We start from the raw sequence: 27,742 nt of genomic DNA on the forward strand, positions 1-27,742 counted from the left end.
TTGTAATATTCAGAGAAAGCATATAATTTTATAATTAAGATGTACAAATACATTTTTTTCCTGCACAGATACTACTGTGGTACCATGTGAAAGATAAGAGAACTTTCCCTGAAAAATAAAGTGACCTGCAGTTGAAAAATAAAGGAATATTTGCAAGAGGAGGAAAGGGTCTATTGTAATAGGGAGAATACTCTGACCGTAAGATCTTTAAGTGTCTCAAAAGTTAGCCAGAAAAAGGCTTTTCTCTTTTAGGGAGAAGTAAACAAGACTTGAAATACCTGGGTTTGGGGAAGCAGAATGAGAAACCAAATGAGATAGCACCATAGATCAGAAAATGTTTTAGCTTGAGGTCAGTCTATTCTAGGCAAGGGTTGTATCCTGGCTCAGGCTGAGAGTAGGTCAAAGTTCACATGCCTGGGCAAAGGTGACAAACGTAACTAGAGTTTGGTTAATAAGAAATTTGTTCCTATAGATCAGTGGAGACACACAATTCAGTTAATCATGTATGACGTTTCGGGGAAGAAAAAATTCTTATAGCAATTTAGGTTCAGTGACTGGGTCTGCATATAAACTGAGAAAAGACAGATTAACAGGAGGGAAACAATGCTGTTTTTGTTTTTTCACTCCACGTGTAAGTGAAATCATAAGCATCTGTCTGTCTTTGACTTTTCCACTTAGTATATAATACACTCTAGGTTCATCCATACTGTCGCACATAGCAAGATCTCATTCTTTTGTATGACTGAGTAATATTCTATTGCGTGTATATACCACATCATCTTTATCCATTCATCTATCAGTGGACATGTGGGTTGCCATCATATCTTGGCTATTATAAATAATGCTGCAATAAACATAGGGGTGTATCTTTACAAATTAGTGTTGCATTTTTGTGGGGAAATACCCAGTGGTGGAATTACTGGATCATATGGTAATTCTATTTTTAGTTTTTTGAGAAACCTTCATACTATTTTCCACATTGGTTGCACTAATTTCCATTCCTACCAACGATGCATGAGGGTACCCTTTTGTCTACATATTCACCAAGTTGTTATTTCTTGTCTTTTTGTTACTAGCTATTCTGACTAGTGTGAGGTGCTATCTCATTGTGGTTTTGACTTGCATTTCCCTGATGATTAGTGATGTTGAGTATCTCTTCATGTGTCTGTTTGCCATTTGTGTGGCTTCTAAGGAAAAAGGTCTATTTTGGTCTTCTCACTTTTTTTTAAGGTTTTCTTTTCTTTTTCTTTTCTTTTTTTTTTAAGAGGGTGAAAACAGGGGACAGGCAGAGAGAGAGGGGGAAGAGAGGATCCAGAGTGGGCTCTGAGATGACAGTAGTGAGCCCAAAGCAGGGGTCAAACTCATGAACCTTGAGATCATGACCTGAACCAAAGTTGGATGCTCAACTGAATGCACCACCCAGGCACCCCTGCCCATTTAAAACAAAATGTTTATTTATTTGTTTTTAAAAGAGAGCTCGTGTGTGAGTGGGGAAGGGGAGGTGAGTGAGGGAGAGAAAGAATCCCAAGCAGGCTCCATGCTATCAGCACAGACCCCAATGCGGGGCTAGATCCCATGAACCGTGAGATCATGACCTGAGCCAAAATCAAGAATCGGTTGCTCAACCAACTGAGCAACCCAGGTGTCTCTGCTAATTTTTTAATTGAAAAAAAAAAATTTTTTTTTTGGTGTTGAGTTGTATAACTTTCTTACATATTCTGGATATTAACTCCTTATCAGATCTATCATTTGCAAAGATCTTCTCCCATTCAGTACATTGCCTTTTTGTTTTGTTGATGGTTTCCTTTTTATTTTGGTGTAGTCCCAATAGCTTATTTTTGCTTTTGTTTTCCTTGCCTGAGAAGACATACCCGTAAGTATGCTGCTAAGGCCGATATCCAAAGATTGCTGCCTATATTTTCTTGCAAGAGATTTATGGTTTCAGGTTTCAACTGGGTGTGGTGCTATTCACTTTTGACACTCTACTGGGAGTTAGTATCAGATCCCACAATTTAAGGGCTCATTCCCATAAGACTGTACTCACTTCATATGCCAGCTGAAAGTCTCAAGTTGTTACCGGTATTTCTGACTGGTCAGCTATCAACTGGGCATTTCCATGACCCCCTCTTCAGTTTTGATGATTTGTTAGAATGGCTCACAAAGCTTAAGACAATGTTTTATTTACATTTATAGGTTTATTATAAAGGATACAACCCAAAAACAGCCTAATAAAAGAGATCTATAGGGCACGGTATGGATTGGAGGTGTGGAGCTTTCATGACCTCTTTGGGTGTGTCACCCTGTCTGCACCTTCGTATGTTTACCAGAGAAAAAGACCAAATGTCTATTTCCCATTATATCCCAGTGCTAAACTAGAAAGCATCTTCCTTTCTTATGTTGTCTCTTTCTCAATTTATTATGGTGTTTTTTATTTGTATCTATATGTTGTTCTAAGTAAAGTAAAAATTCTAAGTTATTAGAATTAATTTTATTGTTCACCTTTATACTGTTCAATTCTTCTTTTTAAATGAAGCATTGAGCATTGAGCCTGTATGTACAGTTACTGAAATTATACGACTTATATTTCACAGTTTATATATATACATATTTTGTTCTTCCGGAACAATAGAAATGCTGCACAAACCTAATTTAGCTTTTTTTTAATTTTATTTAAAAATTTATTTATTTATTTATTTACTTTTTAATTTACTTCCAAGTTAGTTAGCATATAGTGCAGCAGATGATTTCAGGAGTAGATTCCAGTGATTCATCCCCTATGTATAACACCCAGTGCTCATCCCAACAACTGTCTTCCTTAATGCCCCTTACCATTTAGCCAATCCCCCCACCCACAACCCTTCCAGCAACCCTCAGTTTGTTCTCTGTACTTAAGAGTCTCTTATGTTTTGCTCCCCTCCCTGTTTTTATATTATTTTTGCTTCCTTTCCCTTATGTTCATCTGTTTTGTATTTTAAATTCCACATGAGTGAAGTGATATAATATATGTCTTTCTCTGACTAATTTTGATTAGCACAATACCCTCTATTTCCATCCACATTGTTGCAGATGGCAAGATTTCATTCTTTTTGATTGCTGAGTAATACTCCATTGTATATATGTACACACACACACCCCACATCTTCTTTATCCATTCATTCGTCAGTGGACATTTAGGCTTTTTCCATACTTTGGCTATTGTCAATAGCACTGCTATAAACATTGGGGTGCATGTGCCCCTTCAAAACAGGACACCTGTATCCCTTGGATAAATACCTAGTAGTGCAGTTGCTGGGTCATTGGGTAGTTCTATTTTTAACTTTTTGAGGAGCCTCCATACTGTTTTCCAGAGTTGCTGCACCAGTTTGCATTCCCACCAAAAATGAAAAAAAAATCCTCTTTCTCCACATCCTCGCCATCATCTGTTGTTGCCTGAGTTGTTAATGCTAGCCATTTTGACATGTGTGAGGTGGTATCTCATTGTGGTTTTGATTTGTATTTCCCTAATGATGAGTGATTTTGAGCATTTTTTCATGTGTTGGTTGGCCATCTGGATGTCTTCTTTGGAAAAGTGTCTATTCATGTCTTGTGCCCATTTCTTCACTGGATTATTTGGTTTTGGGGGGTTGAGTTTGTTCTTTATAGATTTTGGATATTAGCCCTTTATCTGATACATCGTTTGCAAATATCTTCTCCCATTCTGTTAGTTGCCTTTTTAATTTTGCTGATTGTTTCCTTTGCTGTGCAGAAGCATTTTATTTTGATGAGGTCCCAAAAGTTCATTTTTGCTTTTGATTCCCTTGCCTCTGGAGACACGTCTAGAAAGAAGTTGGTGCGGCTGAGGTCAAAGAGGTTTTTGCCTGCTTTCTCCTTGAGGATTTTGATGGCTTCCTGTCTTACGTTTAGGTCTTTCATCCATTTTGATTTTCTTTTTTGTGTATGGTGTAAGAAAGTGGTCCAGGTTCATTTTTCTGCATGTTGCTGTCTGGTTTTCCCAGCACCACTTGCTGAAGAGACTGTCTTTATTCCATTGGATATTCTTTCCTGCTTTGTCAAAGATTAGTTGGTCATACATATGTGGGTCCATTTCTGGGTTCTATTCTGTTCCATTGATCTGAGTGTCTGTTACTGTTCCAGTACCATACTGTCTTGATGATTACAGCTTTGTAATACATCTTGAAGTCCTGAATTGTGATGTTTCCTGCTTTGGTTTTCTTTTTCAGGATTGCTTTGGCTAGTCAGGGTCTTTTCTGGTTCCACACGAATTTTAGGATTGTTTGTTCTAGCTCTGTGAAGAATGCTGATGTTATTTTGATAGGTATTGCATTGAATATGTAGATTGCTTTGGGTAGTATTGACATTTTAACAATATTTGTTCTTCCAATCCATGAGGATGGAATGTTTTTTCATTTCTTTGTGTCATCTTCAGTTTCTTTCATAAGCTTTCTGTAGTTTTCAGTGTATAGATTTTTCACCTCTTTGGTTAGATTTATTCCTAGGTATTTTATGGGTTTTGGTGCAGTTGTAAATGGGATGGATTCCTTGATTTTGCTTTCTGTTGCTTCATTATTGGTGTATAGGAATGCAACCGATTTCTGTGCATTGATTTTTTATATCCTGTGACTTTGCTGTATTCATGGATCAGTTCTAGCAGTTTTTTGATAGAATCTTTTGGGTTTTCCATATGGAGTATCATGTTATCTGTGAAGAGTAAAAGTTTGACCTCCTCCTGGCTGATTTGGATGCCTTTTATTCCTTTTTGTTGTCTGATTGCTGAGGCTAAGACTTCCAACACTATGTTGAATAATAGTGGCGAGAGTGGACATCTCTGTTGTGTTCCTGACCTTAGGGGGAAAGCTTTCGGTTTTTCTCCACTGAGGAGGATATTAGCAGTGGGTCTTTCATATATGGCTTTTATGATCTTGAGGTATGATCCTTCTATCCCTACTTTCTTGAGAGTTTTTATCAAGGAAGGATGTGGTATTTTGTCAAATGTTTTCTCTGCATCTACTGAGAGGATCATATGGTTCTTGTCTTTTCTTTTATTGATGTGATGTATCACATTGATTGTTTTGCAGATGTTGAACCAGCCCTGCATCCCAGGTAAAAATCCCACTTGGTCGTGGTGAATAATCCTTTTAATGTAATTGATGGATCTGGTTGGCTAGTATCTTCTTGAGGATTTTTGCATGCATGTTCATCAGGGAAATTGTTATGTAGTTCTTCTTTTTAGTGGGGTCTTTGTCAGGTTTTGGAATCAAGGTTATATTGACTTCATAGAATGAGTTTGGAAGTTTTCCTTCCATTTCTATTTTTTGGAACAGCTTCAAAAGAATAGGTGCTAACTCTTTAAAAAATTTTAAGTGTGTATTCTTAGAGAGAGCACGAGCAGGGAAGGGGCAGAGAGAGAGGGAGACACAGAATCCAATGCAGGCTCCAGGCCCTGAGCTGTCAGCACAGAGCCCAATGTGGGGATTGAACCCATGAACCACGAGATCATGACCTGAGCTGAAGTCAGATGCTTAACTGACTGAGCTACCAGGCGCTCCAGTGTTAACTTTTCTTTAAATGTTTGGTAGCACATTTTCCAGGAGAACCTGGAAAGCCATCTGGCCCTAGACTCTTGTGTTTTGGGAGATTTTTGATTACTAATTCAATTTCTTGACTGGTTATGGATATGTTCAAATTTTCTATTTCTTGTTTCAGTTTTGGTAGTTTATGTGTTTCTAGGAATTTGTCCATTCTTCCAGTTGGCCCAATTTATTGGCATGCAATTGTTTATAATATTCTCTTGTTATTGTTTATACTTCTGTGTTGGTTGTGATCTCTCCTCTTTGATTCTTGATTTTGTTTATTTGGGTGCTTTCTTTTTTCTTTTTGATCAAACTGGCTAGAGGTTTAACAATTTTGTTAATTCTTTCAAAGACCCAGGTCCTGGTTTCATTGATCTGTTCTGTTCTTTTGATTTCAATAGCATTGATTTCTGCTCTAATGTTCATTATTCACTGTCTTCTGCTGGTTTGGGTTTTATTTGCTGTTCTTTTTCCATCTCTTTAAGCTATAAGGTTAGGTTGTGTATCTGAGACCTTTCCTCCTTCTTAGGAAGGCTTGGATTGCTATATACTTACTTCATATGACTGCCTTTGCTGCCTGCCAGAGGTTTTGGGCTTTGGTGTTATCATTTTCATTGGCTTCCATGTACTTTTTAATCTTCTTGGTTAGCCCATTCATTCTTTAGTAAGATATTGTTTAGTCTTCAAGTATTTGTTGTCTTTCCAAATTTTTTCTTGTGGTTGATTTCAAGTTACATAGCGTTGTGGTCTGAAAATATACAAGGTATGATCTCGATCTTTTTGTACTTGCTGAGAGCTGATTTGTGTCCCAGGATGTGATCTATTCCATGTGCACTCGAGAAGAATGTGCATTCTGCTGCTTTAGTATGAAATGTTCTGAATATGTTTGTTAAGTCCACCCATCTAGTGTGTCAGTTAAAGCCATTGCTTCCTTGTTGATTTTCTTTTTAGATGATCTGTCCATTGTTGTAAGTGGGGTGTTGAAGTCCCCTACTATTATGTATTATTATCAATGAGTTTCTTTATGTTTGTGATTAATAGATTTATATATTTGGGTGTTTTCACATTGGGGGCATAAATGTGTACAATTGTTAGGTCTTCTTGGTGGACAGACCCCTAAATTATGGTATGAAGCCCTTCTTCATCTCTTGTTACAGTCTTAATTTTAAAATCTAGATTGTCTGATATAAGTATGCTTACTCTGGCTTTCTTTTAGCAACCATTAGTGTGATAGATGGTTCCCTATCCCCTAACTTTCAATCTGAAGGTGTCTTTGGGTCTAAAATGGGTCTCCTGTAAACAGCATATCAATGGATCTTGTTTTTGTATCCATTCTGTTACCCTGTGTCTTTTGATTGGATCGTTTAGTCCATTGACATTTAGAGTGAGTATTGCAAGATACAAATTTATTGCCATTGTGTTGCCTGTAGAGTTGGAGTTTCTGGTGGTGTTCTCTGGTCCTTTCAAGTCTTTTTTGCTTTTGAACTTTTTTGTTTTGTTTCATCTCTTCTCCCCTCAGAGAATCCTCCTTAAAATTTCTTGCAGGGCTGGTTTAGTGTTCACAAACTCTTTTAGTTTTTGTTTGGGAAACTTTTTATCTCTCTATTTTGAATGACATCCTTGCTTGATAAAGAATTCTTGGTTGCATATTTTTTCAATTCAGCACATTGAATTTATCCTGCTACTCTTTTCTGGCCTGCCAAGTTTCTGTGGATAGGTCTGCTGCAAACCTGATCTGTTTTCCCTTGTAGGTTCAGGACATTTTTTCCCTTGCTGCTTTCATGATTCTTTCCTTGCCTGAGTATTTTGTGAATTTGACTATGGTATGCCTTGTTGATGGTCGGTTTTTGTTGAATCTAATGGGAGTTCTCTGTGCATCCTGGATTTTGATGTCTGTGTCTTTCCCCAGGTTAGGAAAGTTTTCTGCTATGATTTGGTCACATAAACCTTCTACCCCCTTCTCTCTCTCTTCATCTTCTGGGACCCCTATGATTCTGATGTTATTTCTTTTTAATTAGTCACTGAGTTCTCTAGTTCATATATTGTGTTCTTTTGCCTTAGGCTCCCCCCCCTTTTTTTTTTTTCTGCTTCATTCTCCTTAAGTTTGTCCTCTGTGTTGCTGTTAGCTGCTCTGCTTCATCCATCCTTGCTGCCGTGGCAGCCGTTCGAGATTGCCACTCAGTTATAGCATTTTTAATTTCATCCTGACTAGATTTTACTTCTTTTATCTCCACAGAAGGGATTCTAATCTGTTTTCAACCCCAGCTAGTATTCCTATTGTCATGATTCTAAAATCGGGTTCAGCCATCTTGCTTGTATGTGTGTTAAGTCCCTGGCTGTTACTTCTTCCTGTTCTTTCTTTTGGGGTGAATTCCTTCATTTTGTCATTTTGGAGGGAGAAAAAAAATTAAGTAAAAAAATATTAAAAAACTGAAAACAACACAAAAATACCAAATAATGGATGCTAGATCCTAGATGTGTTTTGTTCTGGTTGTTGAAAGAAGCTTGATATAATAGAGAAAAAAGGAAAGAAAAGAAAAGGAAAAAAAAAGGAAAAGGTAAATGTTTGTAAATTTAAAAGTATGAATACAATAATATAGAATAAAATGAAATTACAAGAATAAAATAGAATAAAAAATTTACAAAATTAAAAAGTAGTGTAGAAAAAATAAAAGAAAAATCTTTTTTATAAAAACAGAAAATAAAAATAAAAATAAATGTTTTTCTCTTTCTGTATTAAAGAATACAAAAAGAAAAAAAAATTGAATAGATGAGCCAGTGAACAAAATGAAATATGACTGAAATTACATCCAGTTTCCCCTAGGTGTCAAACTATGAAGCACTTTATAGTCTGTAAAGTAAGCAGGTGGAGAGACTTGTGGTATTTCTGCAAAGCATGGTTGGCACAGTTGGACAGGCTTTGTTCTAAGTGGTGCTGCTTTGCTTACTGGGGTGGATCGTTGTGGCACGTGTATGTGGGTATGTGCATGCAGGAGAGGTGAAAATAGCATCACCCAGCTACCCAGTCTCTAACCCCAGAACTCTGTGCTCTCACCTACAGGCAGTCAAGCACCCTCCTTTGTCTCCAGTTTCTGACCACTCCCCACTTCTACCTGTCCACGTCCAAGCTGTCTGTCTGCCAGGCGTTACCTCCCTTCTGAGTTTTATCTCAGGTGGGGCTGTATTTCCAATCCCCTCACCTCTGAGAGCCCTGTGGCTTTGACCTGCTCAGACTCTCTGGACGAGAGTCTCAGCGAGCAATGGTTGGGTGCTGGCTTGCCTCCAGGAACTTCCCTCAACCGCAATGCTGTAGATGCCCAGAGACTGCGGCCAGGTGCTAGCCCACACCTGAAAAAGTTGATGCAATCATGTAGCAGCAGTGTTTTAGGGATTATGGTAATCACAACACACATCTGGTGCCAGGCTTCACCATCCCTTCATGTCCTTGTTCCAACACCAGCAAACGTAACTGTTCTCTGTGGTCCTCTGGGACCTTTGCCTGTGGGGAGGCCACACAGCCTCTACCAAATTTCCTCTCAGCTAGAGAACCACCTCTCTCCTTGTGGCCTGAGGACCCCTTGGACTTTACTCTCTGCTCCTGGGTATTCACCCTTCCCACCATAGCTCCACCACGTATCGAGCTGTGGAATTTTTAGAATCTGTGCTCCCCTGTGTATAGAGTCTTGATGGTATTTAAACCCTGTTCTTTTTCCTTTCTCCCTTTCATGTTAAGCCCCTTATGGGTGTTTCCACTCTTTCTCTTTCTCTCCAGCTTCTTTCGGGGGGAGTGCTTTTCCTGTACTTTTCCCCCTGTGTCGCTTCTCACTCCACAAGCAAAAACAGCTCCCTGTCCTCCACGCCTTCTCTCTCCCCCACTTCCCCTCTCTGTGTTGCATACTTGCCGAATTCTGTGGTTCAAGTTATGCAAAGTGTTTTGTTAATCCTTGGATCAATTTTTTAGGTGTGCACGATGCTTTGGTGTTGATCTAGCTGCATTTCAGGGACAAGAGAAATAAAAACATTCCATGCTGCTTCTCCATCTTGGCCCCTCCCCACTTAGCTTTTCACTTTTTGTTACATCTATATTCTACCAACACTTTCTGTCTTTGCATAATGATATGTAAAAGAATGAATGAAAGTAAAAGGAACTAAGAGTTTCCCTGTCATTCCTTTTCCTGCTATGTCATCGTTTTCAGCACAAGTGGTTGACTAACACAGGGAAGTAACACAAGTAAGAAAGGATACAGTAGGGCACCTTAGTCATTTCTGTTTCTTAGGATACCATTCTTTTTTTTACTTTCTCTCTTGGAACCATTTACTGGTTTGAATGAAAAAAATGTGGCCTCTCAGGACTTTCAGTGCCTTTGCCTGCCTTTTTCTCACTTTGAATTTCATTGAACTTCCATACATAGTAAATTCACCAGAATTTTCTCCTCACGGACATCTCAAATATTATATGTGAATGGAACAGCCAGGAATGTTTGACCATGCATATGATGAATATTTTCTCTGCTCTTGTGCATGCTTCATTGTTTCATGAATTTCACTTACAAAGTACAGGTTCAAAGATAAAATTTTTAAGAATTTCAGGATTGTAACGGCAGAGCATTAAAACAAGTATGGGGTCTTGAGCCTAGGGTTCTGTATGCTGTACAGGTTGCATGTCTATGAAGCTGCTGATGGAGGCAAGTAAAATAAGATGGAAATGTTTACTCAGAGCAGCTTCAGAGGAAAAAAAAAAAGATTATCATCAATAGGTGATAAAGAAACTTGAAGTATAGCTGAAATTAAGTATGTGTTATGGATTGAATTGTTGTGTCCACCCCAAAATCTATTTGTTGAAATCCTAATCCCTAATGTAATGTATTAGGAGATGGGAAGCCTTTGGGAGGTGATTTGGTCATGAGGGTGGAGCCTCTAGTAAAGTCTCTTATAAAAGAGACCCCAGAGAGCTCTTTCATCCTTTCTGCCATGTGAAGATACAGTGAGAAGATGGCCACCTGTGAAACAGGAAGCTCTTACCACAAATTGCATCTGCTGGTGTCTTGATCTTGGACTCCCCAGCCTACAGAACTGTGAGAAATACTTGTTTGTTGTTAATCCATCCGGTTTATGGTATTTTTATTAAAGTAGCCTGGGTGGACTGACAGTAAGAAAGGGGAGTAGGGCAGAGGCATGCAGTGTACTGTGTTAACTATATGGATTATGGATTAAAATTATTCACTCAACTGTGGTTTACTCAAAGTCCAAACACTGTAGTATATGTGTTAAGTGCCAGTTTCTTTAATTTCAGAGAATCAGTTTAAGTACCTTTCTTATTTAAAAGGTGCTTGCTAAGGCATTTGGCCAGTTGCCAGGTAACAAATTCATGTACTAGAAAGGTGGCATCTAAGGCATACTGCAGTGATGATTATTCTTTAGAGCCTTTGAACTTATTCTAACTCATGAGTTTTTCAGTCCAAATCTTAACAAAGTATACTTTATAAATTAATAAAAAATGTTAGTCATTTAATTCATTTAATTTGGCTGTGATGAGGTAAACTAATAAGGTAGACTCATTTTTAAAATTTTTTTTTTCAACATTTATTTATTTTTGGGACAGAGAGAGACAGAGCATGAACGGGGGAGGGGCAGAGAGAGAGAGAGGGAGACACAGAATCGGAAACAGGCTCCAGGCTCTGAGCCATCAGCCCAGAGCCTGGCGCGGGGCTCGAACTCACGGACCGCGAGATCGTGACCTGGCTGAAGTCGGACGCTTAACCGACTGCGCCACCTAGGCGCCCCTAGACTCATTTTTTAAAGGCAATAGAAATGTTTTTGCATATTGTCAATGATTTTAATCACCTTTATTGATGTATAATTTATATAGAATAAAGTACACACATTTTATGTGTATATTTTGATGAATTTTAACTAATTTGTATACCCATGTTACCACTACCACCACAATCTAAAAACATCCACTTCCCCAGAGACTTTTCATGTACCCTTTCCCACTTAACCCACAACCCCCTTCCTCCAATCCTAGTCACTGATCTGCTGTCACTATAGATTAGGTTTGTCTTTCTAGAGTTGGACATTTATGAAAACAAAGTATGTGTATTCTTTTATGTCTGTTTTTTTTTTTTTTTTCACTGAGCATAATGTTTTGGAGATTGTCCATATTACCCTCTAAGATTCTTTTGCTGGGCCTGTGAATTAAACTGGCAAGACAGAGCAACAGGAAAAAAAAACATACAAATATTATTTAATTTTTTAAAAGTGCACATGGGAGCTTTTATAGGAAAAATGGAGACCTGAAGACATGGCTAGGCCTGAAAGCCTATATATTTTTTTAACAAGGAATAATAAATTTGTGAAGTGACAAGACAAAAGAAAAGGGTTTATGTTTCCAGGCACAGTAAATTGTGGGAAAGTGACTAGAAATATATGGGGGAAACTAATGGAAGATAAGGGTTATTTTAGTAGGTTTGTTTGTACAGATCCGTTTTGGTGTCTACTCCCAGTCTGCAGTGATAAGAATGTCTTCCTGGTATAGAAAGGGCACCTTTCTCAAGGGAAATTTTATGACTTTCCTTCAGGTAGAAAGGGGGAGGTCAGAGAGTCTTTCTGGCATCTGCTCTTTCTCAGATGGCTTCAGCTCAAAATAATATGCCAGAGTGGTGTATTTTGGGGTGATGTGTTTTGAATGGGGTGAATCCATTCAGCTATTGGTGGACATTTGGGTTGTTTCCAGTTTTTTGCTACTATGAATAAAGCTGCGGTGAATATTCATTTACAAATGCTTATGTGGACATGTTTTCATTTCTTTTGGGTAATTACCTAGGAGCTAGATTGCTGAGTCATTGCAAGTGCATTTTCAGTTTTGTCAGGAACTGTCAAACTGTTTTCCACAGTGGATTATTTGTTTTTCGGGTGTGTAGTTTGGTGAATTCTTTATAGATTTTGGATACTAGCCCTTTGTCCAATATGTCATTTGCAAATATCTTTTCCCATTCGTTGGTTGCCTTTTAGTTTTGCTGATTGTTTCCTTTGCTGTGTAGAAGTTTTATTTGGATGAGGTCCCAAAAGTTAATTTGTTTCCCTTGCCTCTGGAGACATGTCTAGAAAGAAGTTGGTGCAGCTGAGGTCAAAGAGGTTTTTGCCTGCTTTCTCCTTGAGGATTTTGATGGCTTCCTGTCTTACGTTTAGGTCTTTCATCCATTTTGAGTTTCTTTTTGTGTATGGTGTAAGAAAGTGGTCCAGGTTCATCTGGTGTATGAAAGTGGTCCAGGTTCATCCAGCATGTCGCTGTCCTGTTTTCCCAGCACCATATGCTGAAGAGACTGTCTTTATTCCATTGACTATTCTTTCCTGCTTTGTCAAAGATTAGTTGGCCATACGTTTGTGGGTCCATTTCTGGGTTCTATTCTGTTCCATTGATCTGAGTGTCTGTTTTTATGCCAGTACTGTACTGTCTTGGTGATTACAGCTTTGTAATACATCTTGAAGTCCTGAATTGTGATGTCTCCTGCTTTGGTTTTCTTTTTCAGGATTGCTTTGGCTAGTCAGGGTCTTTTCTGGTTCCATATAAATTTTTGGATTGTTTGTCCCAGCTCTGTGAAGAATGCTGATGTTATTTTGATAGGTATTGCATTGAATATGTAGATTGCTTTGGGTAGTGTTAACATTTTAACAGTATTTGTTCTTCCTATCCAGGAGCATGGGATATTTTTCCATTTTTTTGTGTCTTCTTCAATTTCTTTATAAGCTTTCTATAGTTTTCAGTGTATAGATTTTTCACCTCTTTGGTTAGATTTATTCTTAGGTATCTTATGTTTTTTGGTGCAATTGTAAATGGGATCATTTCCTTGATTTCTCTTTCTGTTGCTTCATTTTTGGTGTATCCATCTCTCTCCCTTTTAAAGACAGAGACCTTTTTTTTTTTTTATACCAGAAAGACAAGAAAAATAATACCCAGGATCTTTTCATTTGTATGTTAGCCATTCGTATGTATTTTTCTTACGAAGAATGGAAATATTTTGTCTATGTAGTGACAAAACCGTTTTCCTCTACCCTCCTTGGTTCTCTGACTGAGGCCTTGCATATTAGACTGACAAAATACAGATTTGTTAGAGAAAAAGACAGAGCTTACTAACACGTCTAATGTGCATATATGAGGGAGAAATTCTATGATGCGTACCCCAAAGGGGTAGCTACAATTTGGGCTTATGCAGTGTCTAACAAAGATTAAATAAATTTTTAGAGAAGGCTTGAGAATCCCAAGGATGGCAAACTGTGGGAAAGTAAATATATGGAGAAATCTAATGAAAATAAGGTGTAGGCTTGTTATATAGATTCAATCTCTGAGCTCATAAGAATTTCTAGCAATGAACAGTCTAAGCCTGCATTTAGACAAGTGGTAGGCGGACAGAGGTTTCTCGGTTGTCTTTAGTTCAAAACAATCCTTGCGCCACAGTGACATATTTTAGGGTGACATATTCTGATTTCCTACACCTATTATTTTTGAAGGACAAGAAATGCTCTCAATTAAATTATGAAAAAAGAAATTAAAGCACTGCTTTTATTCTGGTTAGTTGGAAGAACCAGAAAACAGGGCTCCAAGTTTTTTTTTTAATGTTTATTAATGTTTGAGACAGAGAGAGAGTGAACGGGGGAGGGGCAGAGAGAGAGGAGGACAGAAGATCCAAAGCAAACTCTGCACTGACAGTGGTGAGCCCAACGGGGGGCTCAAAAACTGTGAGATCTTGACCTGAGCTGAAGTTGCATGCTCAACTGACTGAATCACCCAGGTGCTCCAGGACTCCCAAGTTTTGAGCAATGGTTATTTTTTCTGATTTCTCAATTTATTTAGCCAAGCTATATAGTTAACTTATATTTATATACTCATTGCATAAACTGCTTTTGTTGAAAATTATAACTAAATTTGAACTTTTTTAGAAAACCTAATATATGTGTTTTGTTCATAGGCAAAAAAAAATTGATTTTTTTCCTGCTGTGGTTATGAGTTTTCCTACAATTAGAGATTTTTAAATGTATAATAAAATAGTACACTAGAAGAGATAGAGTATAGTTTTTTATTTCTAGGAATGGTATTTTTTAGACTTGAGACAAAGATCAGTGATGATTTCCCTTGTAAATGAAATTACATTTGATCCTTGAACAACTTGGGGTTTAGTAGTGCCAACCCTCGGCTCAGCTGAAAATCTGCAGTTAACTTTCTTTTTTTTTTTAATATATATGTTTTAATGTTTATTTATTTTTGAGAGATGGAATGCGAGCAGGGGAGGGACATAGAGAGAGGGAGACACAGAATCTGAAGCAGGCTCCAGGCTCTGAGCTGTCAGTGCAAAGCCCAATGTGGGGCTTGAACTAACGAACTGTGAGATCATGACCGGAGCTAAAGTCAGATGCTCAACTGACTGAGCCACCCAGGTGCATCTGCATTAAACTTCCGACTTTCCAAAAACTGAACTACTAATAGCTGATTATTTAATAATAACATAAATAGTTAACACATATTTTGTATGCTATATGTATTGTATACTGTATTCTTACAGTACAATATGCTTGCGAACAGACAATGTCATTAAGAAAATCATAAGGAAAGGAAAAACACATTTACAGTACTGTACTGTATTTATCCAAAAAATAATCCTCATATAAGTGGAACTGCACAGTTCAAACCCATGTTTTTCATAGATCAACTGTAAATAATTAGTAGTATAATGGTTGACATCTTAGGGTTATTTTGTAAACAGATAATTGGATAGTTCTAAAAAGACTAGGCAAGTACTTTAGCAAGAATGGTATACAATGTGGGTTAGATGAAGTTCTCTGTTTAGCTGTTCTCTATTCTTTATTTTTACTGTGAAATGTAATACACCTGCCAAAAAGGTGAATAAAAGGTAAACAATTTAATAAGTTACTTATTATAATTTAAAAATCTTTTATAAGTCAACTATACTTAAGTTTAACCACCATTCAGGGACAAAAGAGAAAACTACCCCAGAAGTTCTCTTGTGCCTGTGCAGTTACAATTCCTTTCCTCTCCTTTATTTTTTAATATTTTTATTTATTTATAAAGTTTATTTATTTATTTTGAAGGGGGAGCAGGGGCAGAGAGAGAGAAGGATAGAGAGAATCCCAAGCAGGTTCCGCACTGTCAGGGTGGAGCCCCCTGCCAAGCTCCAACCTACCGGGGCATCATGACCTGAGCTAGAATCAAGAGTCAGACACTCAACCGACTGAGCCAGGCATCCCTGACAGGTTCCTTTTAAAAGAGAGGAAAGGAGGGGCACCTGGGAACCTCAATTGGTTAAGCGTCCAACTCTTGATTTCAGCTTAGGTTATGGTTCCAGGGACATGGGATCCAACCCTGCATCAGACTCTGTGCTGAGTGTGGAGCCTGCTTAAGATTCTCTCTCTCCCTCTGCCATCTTTCCTGAGCTCACTCGCACATGCTCTCTCTCTCTTAAAAGAAAAAAGAAAAGAAAAAAGAAGAACCTGTCTCCTGACTTCTTTTTTCCTTCCTTCCTCCCTCCCTCCCTCCCTCCCTCCCTTCCTCCCTCCCTTCCTTCCTTCCTTCCTTCCTTCCTTCCTTCCTTCCTTCCTTCCTTCCTTTTGTATAGTATTTCTACCTAAGTGTGGTTTCCAAAATACAAAGTTTAGGTCTTGTGTGGTTTGAATGTTGTTCCTTACCCTTAAGTTTCTATTCTAGTATCTAGAAATCTTACAGCATTTGAATGTAGAAATTAAACATTTTTCACCTAAAAAAAATTTTTTTTTTACATTTATTTTTTTTGAGAGACAGAGAGAGACAGAGCACAAGTGGGGGAGGGGCAGAGAGAGAGAGAGGGAGACACAGAATCTGAAGCACGCTGCAGGCTCTGAGCCATCAGCACAGAGCCCGACGCGGGGCTTGAACTCATGAACCTTGAGATCATGACCTGAGCCGAAGTCAGATGCTCAACCGACTGAGCCACCCAGGCGCCCCGTAAACATTTTTTACTTTAATATTATGGGGAAAAAAGATTGCTGACTTGTGCTTTAGCATGTGACTAGTCAGCCAAATTACAGTAAAGCCAAATATATAAATGTGAAATTTTCCCCAAAGAATCCAAATTGTCTTTTTCAGTTAGAGTCACATTTTTAGAACAATCAGTAAAATTGGCAATGGTTTGCTATTTTCCAACACAAATTTTTAATTGGTCTGGGTGAACAGAAAAATGGCTTTTTCCAGCATTGGATATTTTCATATTTAAAATTATTACAATTACCATTGGGATAATAATTTTTCAAATAATTTATCAAATTACTAATTTTCAGTATTTTTCCTATTGCACCAAAAGTATACCTTATATATCCTTAAGATTTTGTAAATATTTTTATTATTTGGAATTTTAGACTGTACATTTGTAAAATCTTTTACATGAAATAGTCTAATTTCCTAAATGTAAAAAACATATTTATGAGTCAACTGGTAGCTTTTGGCTAGGTAAACCTGAATTATTTACTATTCTTTTTTATTTTTATTTTTTTTCAACGTTTATTTATTTTTGGGACAGAGAGAGACAGAGCATGAACGGGGGAGGGGCAGAGAGAGAGGGAGACACAGAATCGGAAACAGGCTCCAGGCTCTGAGCCATCAGCCCAGAGCCTGACGCGGGGCTCGAACTCATGGACCGCGAGATTGTGACCTGGCTGAAGTCGGACGCTTAACCGACTGCGCCACCCAGGCGCCCCTTTATTTTTATTTTTTTTAGAGAGAGGGTACAAGTGAGCAAAGGGCAGAGAGAGGGAGAATCCCAGCAGGGTCACACACACACAACAGAGAGAGAGAGAGAGAGAGAGAGAGGGAGGGAGGGAGGCAGAGAGAGAGTCACCCAAAGCAGGGCTTGTGTTTTATTTTTTTATTTTTTATTTTTTTTTACCCGAAGTGGGGCTTGTGCTCACCCTAAGCATGACTCCACCTGACCCGAAGCAGGCCTCGTGCTCACCCAAAGTGAGGATCCAGCTCACCGGAAGAGGGGCTTGAGCTCATCCAAAGTGGGGCTGGAGCTCACCCTGTGCAGCACTCGAACTCATCAACCATGAGATCATGACGTGAGCCGAAGTCAGATGCTTAACCATCTGAGCCACCCAGGCTCTGTTGACCATTCTTTAAAAAAATTAATTAGTTGACCTTTCTTTTCATATGAATAGTACTTGCTTTGTATAGAAAACAGAAATAAAGACAAGTGGAAAAAAGAAAACACAGAGGTAGTAAACCACCCTTAAAATTTAAAGTAGAAGATTTTGAGAGACTAATAAGTAACATTTCATTAAGTGGATTTATCCTGGCTTACTTAACTATTCTGTAGTTTCTGGGTAGAAACAGGCTACTTTTAGTTTGCTGCTTTTATAAATGATACCATCATGAATATCTTTGTGCATAAAACTTCTCCCTGTATTTCATACATTTCTTGGTTTAGGATTCCAAACATGGGATTATTTTGTCAAGAGCATAACAAACATTCATATATATTCTTCTTCTAGATTCACCAGTTGTTATGCCTTCTTTCAGTCTCTGTATACGTGTATGTAAGTGTGTATCAGATATACACATGTAGATAGGAATATAATACACATTTTTCCCAGAACCATTTGAAAGTAAATTGCAGACATCATGGAGTTTCACCTCTAAATACTTCAACCTGCATTTTCGAAGAACAAGGGAGATTCTTTTATCCCATGCTGTAATATTTTATGAAGAAAATTAACAGTAGTCTCATTTTATCAACAAATATGAAGTCTAGAATCAATCAGAATTCCTAAATGTCTCCAAAATGTTTTTTATTTTATTACTTTTTACAATTTAGTGGAGCACCTGGGTGGCTCAGTTGGTTAAATGTCGGACTTTGGCTCAGGTCATGAACTCAAGGTTCGTGAGTTGGAGCCCTGTGTTGGGCTGTGTGCTAATAGCTTGAAGCCTGGAGCCTGCTTAGGATTCTGTGTCTCCCTCTCTCTCTGTCCCTCCCTCACTTGCACTCTGTCTCTCTCTCTTGAAAATAAATAAACATTAAAAAAATTTTAAATTTAGGATCAAATTGAAGTTTATGCATCATGTATTTTGGTTATTAAGTCTCACTAGGCTCTTAATCTTACAATACCCCTGTCTGTGCCTTTTATTAAAAATCATGTCATTACTTTTTTGAAGAGTTTAGGCCAGTTGTCTTGTATAATGTCATGTGTTCTAGATTTTTATGATTTGTCTCGGTTTGTTCTCATGGATTAGGTTCACATTACGTTTTTGTCAAGAATACTGAATAGCTGATGTCATTTGCTTACTGCATCATATCAGAGGATACATAGTGTCTGCTTGTCCCTGTGTTGGTGGTTCTACATCTGATCATTTGGTTAAGATTGCTCTATTATGAAGGTGCCTTTCTCTTCTGTAGTTAATAATCGCCTGTGAACTTAATTATCTTGTTTGCATTGGGCTGACGCTAAGGCTGAGCATTGCTGGAAAAAAAAAATCACAAAACAGCGTCTATTTGTGGCATTATAAATTCATGACTATTAATCTCACTGGATTTCTGTACTGCAAGATAATCCTACTGTGTTCCTCTAGTCAGCTTGTGTTCCCCCTCTCCACAATGATGATTTAAGATCTTTCTCTTCTCAAGCCTTTGTTCCTTTATCTTTTGTATCATTTTGAAAAGGGGATCTTGATTTCTTCTACTTCCCAGAAGAAGGAAAGGGGTGCCTCTTCTTCCATCATAAACTAGCACAATGGAGCAGTTAAGAGTGCTGGCAATAGAGTTGAGAGTGAATGGTTTTGGATCCCACTTTCACTACTCACTCAGTTCAGTTTGGGTTTAAATCATTCTATCTTGGTCTTAATTACAGAAGAATTACCATTGTACCTCATAGAGTAGTTTGTGAGGTTTAAATAAGGTAAATCATTGTAAAATCATTGGTATAGTGCCTGGTATATAGTACATGTGCAATTGATATTAGCTCTTATTATACCATTTCTTAAAAAATTTACTGTGTGAATTATACTGTCTTCTGTATCTTCAACCTCTCCTTTTCTGTTCACCTCTTCCTTAGGCACTTACACTTAACACAGATTTTTCCATTTACTCATCCCATTGTATTCTGGTTTCTGCTCCCACCATTCCACTAAACTGCCCCCGATGAAGTCACCGTTCCATCTCTAAATTCATTTTTATTACCCTTACCCTTAGTGCTTCCATTTCATTCTTCATAAGAGATCAATAGTGCAGCTGTGAGCTCATCATTCTCTTGTAAAAACTAGTGGGTTTCAATTGTTTTTGACATAAAATCTGAAATCATTAATATAGTTCATTGGTCCTGCCTAACTACCCATACTGATCTTGTACACATGTCCTCTTCAAGCTAAGCACTTGAGCCCGCTAAGTCCTTTGATTTTCTTCAACAAGCTTTACTCACACCAGAGCATTTGCATTTTGTCACCACTTTTGGACCACTCTTTATTTTCCACCTGTTTCTTTGGATAGTGTCTGGTTTCAGCTCAAAAGTCATATTCTCAATAAAACCTTCCCTGATCTAGTTCAGAAGAAGTGCAGCATCTGTACTTTAACTTCATATCACTTATTACAATTATAATTAAATAATGAATTGGGTAATTCTCTGGAATGTGAGCCCCATGAAGGCAGGCACTATAACCATCATGTTCATCGATGTATCTCCAGATTCTGCTAGTACAGTTGTTTTGCTAGGAGGTATTTGATAAGTACTTGTTGAATGAAGAATGAATTACTATTATTTAGCCATAGAAATGTCACTTATCTCTGTATTATTTATTTGAAGTTTCTGTGTATTTTATGGAGGTTCCCCTGAAGACTTGTACCGCCTTTTTCCAGATGGTCTGAAAGGATAGCCTTAAGTGGCTGCTGCATACAAGTGATATCTTTGAAATTGATTTTATCTTAATTTCTTAAAAAAATGTTTATTTTTGAGAGAGAGAGTGTGAGTGGGGGAGGGGCAGAAAGAGAGGGGGACAGAAGCTCTGAAGCAGGCTCTGGGCTGACAGCAGTGAGCCAGATATGGGCTCGAACGCATGAACCGTTAAGATCATGACCTGAGCTGAAGTTGGACACTTAACTGACTGAGCCACCCAGGTGCCCCTCTTTAATTTTTTTAATTTAATGTATTTTTAATTTTATTTTTTTATATGTTTATTTTTGAGAGAGAGGGGAGGAGAGTGCATATGTGTGGGAGAGGCAGAGAGAGAGGCAGAGAGAGAGAGAGAGAGAGAGGAACAGAGGATCTGAAGTGGGCTCTATGCTGACAGCAGAGAGCCTAGTATGGGTTTGAACTCATTAACTGTGAGATCATGACCTGAGCTGAAGTTGGCCCCTTAACCGACTGAGCCACCCAGGTGCCCCTTTAATTTTTTTTTAAAGTAAGCTCTGGCTCAGTGTGGGGCTTAAACTTAAGACAACCCCCCCCCCCCGCCCCCCCCAAAATCAGGAGTCGCATGCTTTACCAACTAAGCCAGCCAGGCACCCAAGATCAGTTTTATCTTTAAAATATTTGAACACTTTGCTTTGTGTTTCCTAATATTCTTTTTTTAAAAAATATTTTATTTTTAAGTAATCTCTATACCCAATGTGGGGCTCAAACTCATAACCACTCGATCAAGAGTTGCATGTTCCACCTACTGAGCCAGCCAGATGCCCCTGTTTCTTAAGTCTTAGACTTATTTATTTATTTAAAAGTTTATAAATTTATTTTGAGAGAAAGAGAGCACATGCATGCACATGCAAGCTGGGAGTGCAGAGGGAGAGAGCGAATCCCAAGTAGGCTCTGCACTGTCATTGTGGAGCAGGACTTAGGGCTTCGACTCACAGACTGTGAGATAATGACCTGAGGCTAAATTGAGTTGAATGCTTATCAACTGAGCTACCCAGGCACCGTCTTACTTTTGTTAAACAATCCCTTGGGATGCCTGGGTGGCTTGGTCAGTTAGGCTTCGGACTTCGGCTCAGGTCATGAGCTCACATTTGTGGATTTAAACCCCCCTGTCAGGCTCTGTGCTGACAGCTCAGAGCCTGGAGCTTGCTTCGGATTCTGTGTCTCTCTCTCTGTCTCTCCCCTTCCCCGCTTGTGCTCTGTCTCTCTCTCTCTCTCTCTCCCCCTCTGTCTCTCAAAAATAAAATAAGCATTAAAAAAAAAAATCCCTAAAACTGGTTACAGGACAGCTTTATAGATAAAATAGAACAGACACTCTTCTGATCAAACATTTCCAATTCTTTAAGACATTTCTCATTTGATACTGTCTCAAGTCCACTTGGTAGCCTATCCAGACTACTGCAAGAACTATTCTCTGGTTCCAGAACTGAACATAGCTCTTCAAGTATTACCAGCAAAAGATTTATTGAATGAGTAACGTCCAAAATGTAATGAGACAAAAAGCTGGAGCTGCTTGCATTTATCAGTTTTACTTATTAGAAGGGTATAGGTACAGTAAAAATAAATGTTTTAAATCGACCTATTTGTAGAAATGAGGTAAAATTAAGTCTATATCTTAAGACTATGAAGACTTAAGACTATGTAGCTTTAGTAAGGCTGTAGATGATACACGTTTCACCTGTAGTTTTAATAATGCTTTCCAAATTAACAATGCAAAACAAAATACATTTACATTGCAGAAAGTGTTTGCCTTTGTGATGAGATATGCAGATGTGTACAATTGTTTTACTAAAAGTGTAAATAGGTGCAGATGGGTTACCAGGAATCTCAACAGCTATATGTGTGTGTGGCCATAGTTATAGTATACTAGACAGAATTCTGAAGAAAATTCCAATATAAGTGAAATAGGCTTTACTTTTTAATATATATTTGAGAATGGTTAAGCAAATATTTTACTTATTTACCGCTCTAGTTAATTACTTCAAGAACTGAAATTAAGAATTCCTGGAGGTTTTCTTTTGGTATAGTTTGTGATTAATCATGTATTATACACTGTTTAGTACTTTATGTGTTAATTATTTATGTGTGTAACAGGCAACTCAAAGTTGTGTTGACGAATGTCCTATGGACGGATTTAGGACGAAAATTCAGAAAGATCCTACCTAGAAACGATGCTAATTTGTGTGATGCCAACAAGGTGCAATCAGACTCATTGCCTTCGACATCTGTTGACAGCCTAGAGACATGTCAAAAATTAGAACCTCTTCACCAAAGCCTTAATTTATCTAAAAGGTATGTTGTTCAGTATTGATTTTGTTCAACTTACCACATTTGAAGTAGTAAAACTCCAAAAATCTTAAAATTGTTAAGATTGTTGGAAATGATTTTTAAGAAAATCTGCATATACAGGTGTGCCCCACTCTAAAGCAAATCATAAAGCTGACAGTCTCAATTTACAAAGTTAATGGTATTTTTGCATTTCATTAAGTTGACATAGAATTATTTTTAAAACCAATTATCATTATATTTAACTTATAATTTGATTCACATACACATATTTTTATAGATTCATTTATGATATAAAATAAAGATACTTATATATATAGGTAGGTAAGGACCTAGATTAAATAACTTACGAAAGATATGTTAAAGATGGAGAAAATAAAGGTATATATATTTACCTATTTATGCCTTGATAGAGTTGACAGAATTAATAGTTCATTTTTTATTTTCTGCATCTTTAACATATCTATTAAATAGTGTTTAATATAGTCCTTACCACTTTTGACTTTGAGTTTTCTTGTATCTTACATGCATTTTTAAATAAGTGAGGTGATATTAAAATAATACCCCTAGATTTTTAATAGTAAATATGCAGTTTAATTTTATAAATAAGACCAGTTTTGTTTTATATTTTTTAAAGGAATTGTGTATGGAATTTGGGGCTAAATACTGGGAATTAGCTCTGGGAATTTGTTATCTGTGACATAATATTTTTAATGTGTTTCTACTTACAGTTTTAACCCTTAATGTTTTGATGGAAATACTTAGCTTTTAATTAGAAAAATTTGTCATTAGCTAGGTAGTGCTTTGGTTATATGGTCTGTAATATATAAGTGCTTTAAGCCAAGTCCAGAAAAAAACTGATAAATTTTTATTTATTTATTTTTTTTTTAATTTTTTTTTTTTTCAACGTTTATTTATTTTTGGGACAGAGAGAGACAGAGCATGAACGGGGGAGGGGCAGAGAGAGAGGGAGACACAGAATCGGAAACAGGCTCCAGGCTCTGAGCCATCAGCCCAGAGCCCGACGCGGGGCTCGAACTCCCGGACCGCGAGATCGTGACCTGGCTGAAGTCGGACGCTTAACCGACTGCGCCACCCAGGCGCCCCTTTAAAAAATTTTTTTTTTTCAACGTTTATTTATTTTTGGGACAGAGAGAGACAGAGCATGAACGGGGGAGGGGCAGAGAGAGAGGGAGACACAGTAAAACTGATAAATTTTTAAAAAATGTTTTATTTATTTTTGGGAGAGAGTTAGAGATAGAGAGCGTGAGCTAGAGAGGGGCGGAGAGAGACGGAGACATAGAATCCTAAGCAGGCTCCAGGCTCTGAGCTGTCAGCACAGAGCCCAAAATGAGACTTGAACTCGTGAACCACGAGATCATGAGCTGGGCTGAAGTCGAATGCTCAACTGACTGGGCCACCTAGGCTCTCCAAAACTGGTAACTTTCAGCACAATTATTTAAAAAATAAAAGTAGAACTCTGTCAAGACATCTGGATATAGTATTACATGTTAATTTTAAAGGAGGATACCTCTTTTAAAAAAAAGGCAAAAACAAAGTTAAGTAGAAGAATTTCCTTATGTGTTCATGAAATTAAAATTTAGTATGAAGTTAAAAGTCTCAATAAGATTCTAATTTGGTTTTTATAGTATGTGTCTGTGTTTTTTTTTCCTTTCTGTCATTACCAGCTAATGGAGACCTTTTCTCTCATCTCCAGGGGTCCTAAATTGAACTGTTCCAAAGTGAATGCATTATCTTTCTTCTCAGACTTATTCCTATTTCTGTATCCCCTCCCTGTCTGAATATATGACGACTCTTTCTTTCTCACCCTTTATATTCAGTCTTTTTTCATGTGTAGTTATTTTTGCCTCCTAAATCAGTTTTGAAATGATCTCTTCTCCACTTTTATTGCCACTGCCTCAGTTCAAGCCCTGATAACTTTGTGCCTTTATTACTATTAGTATTGGGCTTCCCATGTATGGCCTTTTCTTCTTAATAATTTCCCTATATTGTTGTTGAGTTAATCATTCTGAAAGGCAGATGTTACTTTTAGCTCTCTAGTTTAACATCTTTCTGTGGCTCCACATAACCTTCAGGATAAAATTCAAACTCCTCAATTTAGCATACAGGGTCCTTAATGGTCTCACCTTTGCCTGTCTCTAGCTTTGTGCCTGTCTACACATTCATAACTGAGCTTTAGTCTGTAAGAAACTGGTGGTAGCTCAGTAAATGTATAGTGCTGTTGTATACCTCCGAGCTCATTCTGTTTGCTCTCTTATCTTGGAAACTGTTCTCCTTTCCCATTTACTGATATTTTTTAGTCTTTAACATTGAACTCATATGCCATCTTTTTGGGACAGCTTCCTTGATTCCACCCTCCTCATTTGCATTTAATCTCATTTTTTGCTTTGTTAAGCAGCCTGTTTATATATCATAACACTTATCACATTATATTATGAGTTTTAGTTTTTCTGCCTCCCTGACAGTAAGCTTCACAAGGGAAGCTTACAGGGACTACATTTTATTATTTTTTACTCTGATACTAATACCTAGCACATTGCTGGGTGCTTACTAAATGCTCAGTTTTTGCTGAATTCAAAGAAGGTTGCTTCTCAGCAGAGTTACATCTCCAGTCTCTTTGATTAAAATATATTTTCATCCATTAGAACCATTTATTTGCTCTGTAATTTTGGTGATAACCAGGAAAAGGGATATTACAAGCTTCAAATAAGAATACTGGAGAATAAGAATACTGGAGAATAAGAATACTGGAGAACTGAATAGTTTAGGGTATCAGTTTGGACAGTGTTTTCTTTCAGAGACTTACTTGCTATCTGGAATGATCTGGAATATCTGGCTTGTTCTTTCTTTTTTTTTTTTTTAATTTTTTTTTTTCAACGTTTATTTATTTTTGGGACAGAGAGAGACAGAGCATGAACGGGGGAGGGGCAGAGAGAGAGGGAGACACAGAATCGGAAACAGGCTCCAGGCTCTGAGCCATCAGCCCAGAGCCCGACGCGGGGCTCGAACTCACGGACCGCGAGATCGTGACCTGGCTGAAGTCGGATGCTTAACCGACTGCGCCACCCAGGCGCCCCTCTGGCTTGTTCTTTCTTCAGGCTTAGCTTAACTTTTGCTTTTTGTTTTACTTTCATTTTACTTAGCTAGGACTTTATTATTTCAGAAAGATGAAAGGGAGAAAAATTTATTTTTGGTTTTCAATTTTATCTTAAAGTGTAACTGTTGAGGGGCCCCTGGGTTGTTCAGTCAGTTGAGTGTCTGACTGTTGATTTTGGTTTAGGTCATGATCCCAGGGTCTTGGGATAGAGCCCCGTGTCAGGCTCTGAGTTGAGTGTGAAGCCTACTTAAGATTCTGTCTGTCTCCCACTGCCCCTGTCCCCACTGTACACTATTTAAAAAAAAACAAAACAAAACACCAAAAAAAAAAAAAAACCAAAAAAAGATCGACTATTGAGTCAACCAGAATTACTCATTCAGTCCCCAAAATGACATTTTTTAGAAATTTTATTTGCATTTTAGATTTTTTTAAATGTTTATTTATTTTTGAGAGAGAGAGGGAGAAAGAAAGAGAGCAGGGGAGGGGGCAGAGAGAGGGAGACACAGAATCTGAGGCAGGCTCCAGGCTCTGAGTTGTCAGCACAGAGCCTGATGTGGGGCTCAAACTCATGAACCTTGAGATCATGACCTGAGCTGAAGTTGAATGCTCAACCGACTGAGCCACCCAGGTGCCCCTTATTTGTATTTTGTTGGGTTTTCTATCAGGACAATTTAGAATTTTAATTTCTGAACAATATTGAGAAGAAAAACAAAACATAATCCAAATCCGTCTTCTTAAATAGTGAGGAAAAGGGTGAAGAGTTTTAGAAATATGAAACTAGCAGTATGTGGAATGCACAAATTTCTTTTAAATAAGTAAACAATATTTTAGTGTAGGTTTTTATTTCCATATGTGATTCACATCTATTTTCCTGAGAGATAACTTTGAGGCATTGATAAACCTTGATCATTAGGCAGGAAAGAGCCCTGTGGGACACATAACACAAGGCTTTTGAGAAGATAAACCATCTTTCTCTTCTTTTCATCAGTTGGCACCAGAGATTATTAGAGAAATATGGAGACAGTGTACTACCCATATTCCATTAAGAAAAGTTAGGTCCTAGTTCTTGGAATATCCCTAATTACATTTATTCATTTGTCTCTTAAATTTACATATATTTGAAGTTTAAAAAAAATACACAATTTAGATGTTGTGATGGTAAGACTTTTGGGACACTATAGTATTCCTGTCACCTTTCAGCCAGTGTAATTTTAGTTGAGTGATAATTTATTCATTTAAAATTAGCTTAGTAAAAGAAAGGAGCAAACTTAGAAAATCTGTGAATAACAGTTACTCAGCAATTAAAATTATTTTCACTATATAGCTTAAGAAACTGATTTAGAAAGTACATTTTCTTAAAAGTTTATTTTGTGTGAGAGAGAGTGAGAGAGAGAGCATGAGAGTGGGTGAGGGGTAGAAAGAAAGGGAGAGAAAGAATCCTTTGCTGACAGCACTGAGCCCCATTCAGGGCTCGATCTCAGGGACCATGAAATCATGACCTGACCTGAACCAAGAGTCAGACGCTTAACCAACTGAGCCATGGAGGTGCCCCATAAATGGCATTTTATTTTACTTACTGTTATTGTTTACATACTAAGGAAAAATTGGATAGACTGTAAAATGACAGGTTTTTTTTAGCACTTTCTTCCATATTGAGTTAGTATGAAGGATGAAATGTATACCTTTATATATTTCTTGTGAAAATTTAGAATCTTCTGAAATTCTGGCTAGCCATGGAATTTCCATGACAGTGCTAACTTATTTAATTGTACACCAAAAGGTAGCTTAGGTGTTATGAACTTAATCACCACTACCTGAATTTGTA

The 27,742-nt window shown here is 37.7% G+C and overlaps 1 protein-coding gene across 8 annotated transcripts in view; it reads left to right on the plus strand.

Moving 5' to 3' along the window:
* Positions 1-27,742, plus strand: part of SENP7 (SUMO specific peptidase 7) — a 151,984-nt gene that overhangs the window by 52,882 nt on the left and 71,360 nt on the right. For 6 of the 8 annotated variants that reach the window (XM_030330335.2, XM_030330338.1, XM_030330331.1 and 3 more), the window contains one exon: positions 22,608-22,805. The exons of the other annotated variants lie outside the window; for them this stretch is intronic. In XM_030330335.2, coding sequence (XP_030186195.1) covers positions 22,608-22,805 — 198 coding nt within the window. The remainder of the gene's footprint in view (positions 1-22,607; positions 22,806-27,742) is intronic. 8 annotated transcript variants of the gene reach the window in all.

This window comes from Lynx canadensis, chromosome C2 (genome assembly GCF_007474595.2).
Source record: "Lynx canadensis isolate LIC74 chromosome C2, mLynCan4.pri.v2, whole genome shotgun sequence".
Classification (NCBI taxonomy): Eukaryota; Metazoa; Chordata; class Mammalia; order Carnivora; family Felidae; genus Lynx; species Lynx canadensis.